The sequence below is a fragment of the Sinocyclocheilus rhinocerous genome, unplaced genomic scaffold (assembly GCF_001515625.1).
Source record: "Sinocyclocheilus rhinocerous isolate Xijiao unplaced genomic scaffold, SAMN03320098_v1.1 scaffold1406, whole genome shotgun sequence".
Taxonomy (NCBI): domain Eukaryota; kingdom Metazoa; phylum Chordata; class Actinopteri; order Cypriniformes; family Cyprinidae; genus Sinocyclocheilus; species Sinocyclocheilus rhinocerous.
In genome coordinates this window covers 975,554-979,105 of record NW_015647095.1, presented here as the reverse complement: position 1 = coordinate 979,105, position 3,552 = coordinate 975,554, and the positions used below count along the sequence as shown (strand labels likewise).

Genomic DNA, 3,552 nt, shown 5'->3' with positions numbered 1-3,552 from the left:
AATGGACCAATCATGGCGTGTGAGAAGGTGGGATCTACGGTCAAAGCGATGCAATTACACGTACATATTAGGTGTGTTCGACTTAAAGGGGTCATATGATGCGATTTCATTTTTTCCTTTCTCTTTGGAGTGTTACAAGCTCTTGGTGCATAAAGAAGATCTGTAAAGTTGCAAAGACTAAAGTCTCAAATCCAAAGAGATATTCTTTATAAAAGTTAAGAGTTAGCCACACCTACCTAAAACGGCTCGTTCGAACACGCCCCCACATATCTACGTCACTATGTGGGAAGATTTGCATAACGCCGCCCAGATGTTCACGCAAAGAAAGAAGGCGTAACTTTTATTCTCGCTTGTAGTATTGTTGCCGCTGCCGCCATGTCCTGAAGACGCTGTGTGCTTCGTTGTGAAAGCGAAGCTACTTTGTTTGGTCTTCCAAAAGAGGACGATATCTGCTTCGTCATGCCTAGAGCTGATGCGTGCTGGTCGCTGAGGAAATACATCAACTTAGTGCTGTGGATCGCCGGATTGGCTTTCACCGTTTTCACCGCTCCTTTGCCGGGACCGCCGTTCTCGACCCTGCCGCCTCAGCTCACTCTTGCCCGGCCTCAGCTCACGCTAAGCCGTGGCTTCCGCTAGGCCGCTGTGTTTTTCGTTGTGAAAGCGAAACTACTTTGTTTGGTCTTTCAAAAGAGGACGATATCCGCTTCGTTATGCCTAGAGCTGATCTGTGCTGGTCGCTGAGGGAATACTTCAACTTAGTGCTGTGGATCGCCAGCACATTTTATGGAGGACTGTTTCCTGGAAGAGTAGACTACAAAATGCCGGCAGTTCTGACTCAGTCTGTAAGTACGTTTTCATTTAAAACTGATGATTCTGATGATTCAAACGCGAGTTTTGGGCAGTGTGGATTAACGTTAGCACTTGTTGTTTGTCATCACAAATGCTTGTTCTCAGATCACAAATGCAGACACGCAACGTGTAAAAAGATGGTATAAGTCATTATAGTCCATAATTATGTCCCCACTGGATGCAATGAATGCCTCGTTTGTAATGGGTTTTAAGGTTTATGTCTCGTCGCTCCGGCCTGACACGGCATCAACAGTATGTGAGGGGCGTAACATTTCCGTCTCACGTTTGAGGTATTCGGCCAATCACAATGCACTGAATAGCTGGCCAATCACAGCACACCTCGCTTTTTTAGACCGATGAGCTTTGTAAAAATCGACGCGTTTCAAAAAGGCGGGGCATAGAGGAGAAACAATAATGTACAGTATGTGGAAAATAATGTGTTTTTTTAACTTTAAACCGCATAAACACATTTCATTACACCAAATACACAAAATAATGTTCTTTTTAGCAGCATCATATGACCCCTTTAAAGCACATCAGAAGATGTCTTAGTCTCACTGGTCTGACACTTACATTTGATCCCATTTTCTTGAGCATGAGCAGCACCCGCACCTTCTGCTGGATGTACATCTCCTCAGGAGACTTGCCAGGGGCTTCCTCTCGGTTCATCCCCCCTGCTCCTGACGCACTGCTGAGCAACCGCACACAGAGCAAGACAGTATTCAATTATTCATATCCAAAATTTTATTTTCAGAACTCGTGAGTTGAATACATTCCTGCTCGGGTCTCATACAAAAAATATGATGCATGAGGGCCTAGAAATGTGAATCAGACCTACATTTAACTGCAGTTAACATTTCCATTAGATTGATAGAATCTAAACAATATTATACTACAGAAAAACCCTTACGAGCTAGCTGTTCAGGCAGCGTATTGGCTTAAAAAAAATCAAACCCATCGTAACCTTTGCCGAATGCAGAAAGCTTCTAATTAAGCAGAATGACAGTGTGTGAAGTCTGAACAACACACTTCAGATCATGGAGCAGGTTGACAGCATCATAAATGGCCCTCATGCATATTTAATGGCAGATCTAACCGTGCTCCCAGCTTTCCCTCATCTTGCTCACTTCCTAATGACCTATTTTCAAACTTACACTCAGTATGAAACATTTTTAAGGACCTTGAGGAGCAAAAAAGAACACAAGCACAGAAGTAAGCCACAAGACTGATGAAGTGAATTTGCAAAACGATCTGATGCCTCAAATATTATTTTCCAGAAATACAAAACACAAACAGAGACAGACTGCAGTAATACCATCTAATCCTTAATCAATGTAATAATGCATCTCACACCAATGTCATGTGGAGAAAAAAAAACTAAGATTTGAGGAGGAAGTACATCAAATACAGTATGAAGCACTGACAATTGAGCAAAATGAATGGCATCAAATATAGCCTATTCTGGGGGTTTTGGCGACATCCAGCTTGTGATGTCTCACGCCCTCTTATCTGCACAAAGAGCCTCTAATACATGTTGACAGCTTGTTTGATGTGGGGTTAGCCTATATTTAATCGAAAAGCTGGTTCAACCTTTCATTTCACCACGGATACATTTGTCTGGCCTTGACTTTAACAATGACAGTACCTCCCCATGGCCTATCCGGCATGTTGACGGCTTAAATTTCTGAAGGCTACTTAATGCAAGCCGGGAAGGCATTTAAGACAGAAAGCGGTATAAAAACGGGCGACGCTGGCAAAATAACTAACCCAGATTTCCTCTACAGTCACAGACTCATCAGTCACCAAAGGGCCGTGGCATCAAAAGGGCTTCATATTCAATAAAGCATGCACTTTATTCTGCTGCGTCTCGCTGGCAGCCGTGGGGGGATGAAGAGTGCTTACAGATGAAAGACACAAGAGGGACCGGAGCGTCAGCTCGGCAGCTCTGTGACACCAGGCACACCTTCAGGGGGGGAACGGCTCGCTCTCCCTTTTGATCATGACTGTCCTTCCTGCTGGAGACGAGACAGGCTAGACAGCAGGCAGACTCACTGCAGCTCATCTCTGCCGCAAACACCCAAGAAAAGCCGGTGCATAACAACGCACCTAATTCATCCTTCTAAGACTGTGGGTATGAATCTCTGAAAAATGCCCCATAATCTTTCAGGGCTTTAGATGTGTAGCACACCGCAGCTCAGAAGCAGGTGTTTTGTTTGAGCAAGTCTGCATATTTCCTAAAATATGTGGATGATAGACTGTAAAAACAGAGCAAATCATTATTAAAATAATTGATTTTCATAGTCTAAAGATGCGTCTATTATTAATGCTCACTATATAATGTAAAATAAACTATAAAACTTTTGAGTTTAATCATGGAATGACAATACATATTGATGCCAATTATTATTTTTTTTATTGCAGCTGGAAAAGACAAGCCATGCCACAACACATGGCAACTTCAAAATATACAAGACATAATTACGGATTATAATGACTTATACTGTCTTTTTACGCTTTTTACTGCTAGAGTGAGGAGTGGCCGGGCGGGCTAGAGTGAGCAGAGGCCGGCTTGAGTGAGTGGCGGCGGGCGGGCTTGCGGCAGCCACATGTGATGACCCCGGGCTGGACTCCGCTTCGTCCATGGTGAAAGCCGATCTGGCGATCCACAGCGCGAAGTTGATGTATTTCCTCAGCGACCAGCAC

At 43.8% G+C, this 3,552-nt stretch overlaps 1 protein-coding gene across 2 annotated transcripts in view; it reads right to left on the bottom strand.

Annotated features, from left to right (window-relative positions):
- The window catches only part of ctnnbip1 (catenin, beta interacting protein 1), a 31,938-nt gene that overhangs the window by 16,315 nt on the left and 12,071 nt on the right, over nt 1–3,552 (bottom strand). The window contains exon 2 of one of the 2 annotated variants that reach the window (XM_016513170.1): nt 1,423–1,537. In XM_016513170.1, coding sequence (XP_016368656.1) covers nt 1,423–1,518 — 96 coding nt within the window. In that variant the 5' untranslated portion in view covers nt 1,519–1,537. Of the gene's footprint in view, nt 1–1,422; nt 1,541–3,552 lie in introns of both variants that reach the window. The other variant, XM_016513169.1, reaches the window with a different exon arrangement.